At 30.9% G+C, this 2,108-nt stretch overlaps 1 protein-coding gene across 1 annotated transcript; it reads right to left on the bottom strand.

Moving 5' to 3' along the window:
• Window positions 1-904: 904 nt before the first annotated feature.
• On the bottom strand, window positions 905-1,681 carry LOC145619734 (cysteine-rich receptor-like protein kinase 25). The gene has a single exon (XM_081674434.1). It carries the CDS (start codon window positions 1,679-1,681, stop codon window positions 905-907), a length of 777 nt encoding a protein of 258 aa, XP_081530560.1.
• Window positions 1,682-2,108: the final 427 nt, after the last annotated feature.

Genomic DNA, 2,108 nt, shown 5'->3' with positions numbered 1-2,108 from the left:
TTTCTGATTAAGGGTCTGTTCACATTTACTGAGCTGAATTGATTGAAACTAAACTGAATGAACTGAGTATTTTATGAGAGAGGGAAATTAAGAGTTAAACTGATCTGAACTGAACTGAACTGAATTAAACTGAACTGAGCTGAACTGAAATTAGGTAAATGTGGACAGATCCTAAATAATTAAACTGAAACTGTGTTTTTAGGTTACATAAAAATAAGTTTAGCCAAAACCTGGCATTTTCTTACTAATTTTGTAATTTCTTTATCCTTACTTGATCAATCCTCTCAATAGTTGATGGGGCAGATATGATGATAAAGTAGATTAGTAAATTACATTTAACTTCGAAATTTGTATGAGAATTCTATATCAAATTGATTTGGAAAACAACATAGAAATTGTATTTGAGTTTACTTCTTTTTTATAACATTTTTAGCAAATCTTACGAAAAAAATGTACTTGTATACATTTTACTTGTATAATATAATTATATATATATATAAAAAAATAAATAAATAAATTGTGCATAGCATAAAATAAAAACTACTTATTGATTTCAAAAAACCTAGGAGCCTAGTCCCCACCTTATTATTTTTGTACGTAAAATTGAGGTATTGAGTATCACATAGAGTTATACATACATAAAACAAAAACTATATTTAGCATAGCATAAGACGTGATCAAATAGTACACTTTTATACAACTACCCACACCACCAATTTGTACTGCATGTATACATGATCTCTTCAACTATAAGTGAAAGTTTTATTATTAAACTTTACAAAACAAGCATTCAAAATACTATAGTACCCAAAAGATTTAAGAACACAACATACTAGATTGCTGGATTACAAGACTTCAGTTGAACTATTAACCCATATTTGCACCAACATTATTTAACTATTCACTATTCTCCAAGATTATAAAATGAGAAATTATCATATCTGAGGTAACACTTTTGATCAACAGAATATGCAGCCAGAGCACCTTCGGCTAACCCTCTCAAACCAGAAAGTGCATCTTGTAAGCATAGACTACAATTTACTCCAACTATATCAGGGGTGCATTGAGCTAGACTATAAATGGTCTGGTCCCCGTTAACACTAGCTTCTTTGGTGGCAAAACCAAATACTGAGCCATTCTTTTGGCTTTCAAAAGCGGCCTCATTAATCAATTCCTCCATCAAGGATGTAAATGTTACGTTGAACTCCTCATAGTTCGATATGTTCACTTCAATGAACCCTACATGTGTTAATGATATTTTCCATAAGCCGTACATATTATAGTTTGAATATTTGAAGAAGCACAAGCCGGAGGTGTATGATTTATCTACGTATTCACAATCGAATCCTGCAGCTGATTGTGTACCGTTAAGGATGCACTCGTTACATACCTCAAGGCTAACATCACCACGACACAAGTAGTAGCCATAGACCTTATCAAGATTTTCACCCACGGAAGTGTTGTAAAAGGCCTTTGTAGAGGATTGCTGGTTGAAATCAGATAGGAGGAGATTGACATTGTTTTGAAAGGAAACGCTAGCATTTATTGTGTGGGAACAACTAGACCATCCATTCAAGAGACTAAATTCATAAGTATCTCTAGTTTGAGAGCGTACTAGATTATAATGACAACAAAATATTAAAATCGCTTGAAGAAAACATATAGTTCGACTGATCGCCATACTAATTTTATTGTTTTGTGCAATGTTATGGCAAATGCTTGCGGTAAAGAATTTTATAAGCGGCAATGAGTTGATGTTCGGTATTCTAACGTAAGAAAACATAAGCAAAATTTTATTTATTGGTGTTGACAATTTCTTCATTACCTAAGCAAATTTTGAATCACCTTGTGTTGTTTATTTGTTTGTTGTGTGTAATTTCAGATAGTCAGTTAAAGGGGTTATTAAACTAAAAGTTTTAGAAAAATTGAAGAATAGTCAATTACTTGCGGGGGATTGGATAGATAAGAAGGAAGAAAAAGTCAATTAATTTTTGTTGACTAATTATTATTATTTTTTTTTTGAAGCAAGACTACTTATTATTATTATTATTATTATTATTTTAAAATAAAATAAAATAAAATCATATTTATGATTTATCCTAATCGAA

The sequence above is a fragment of the Chenopodium album genome, chromosome 27 (genome assembly GCF_948465745.1).
Source record: "Chenopodium album chromosome 27, dcCheAlbu1.1, whole genome shotgun sequence".
NCBI lineage: Eukaryota > Viridiplantae > Streptophyta > Magnoliopsida > Caryophyllales > Amaranthaceae > Chenopodium > Chenopodium album.
The sequence above is the reverse complement of the archived record's forward strand: the minus strand, read 5'-3'. Positions and strand labels throughout refer to the sequence as shown.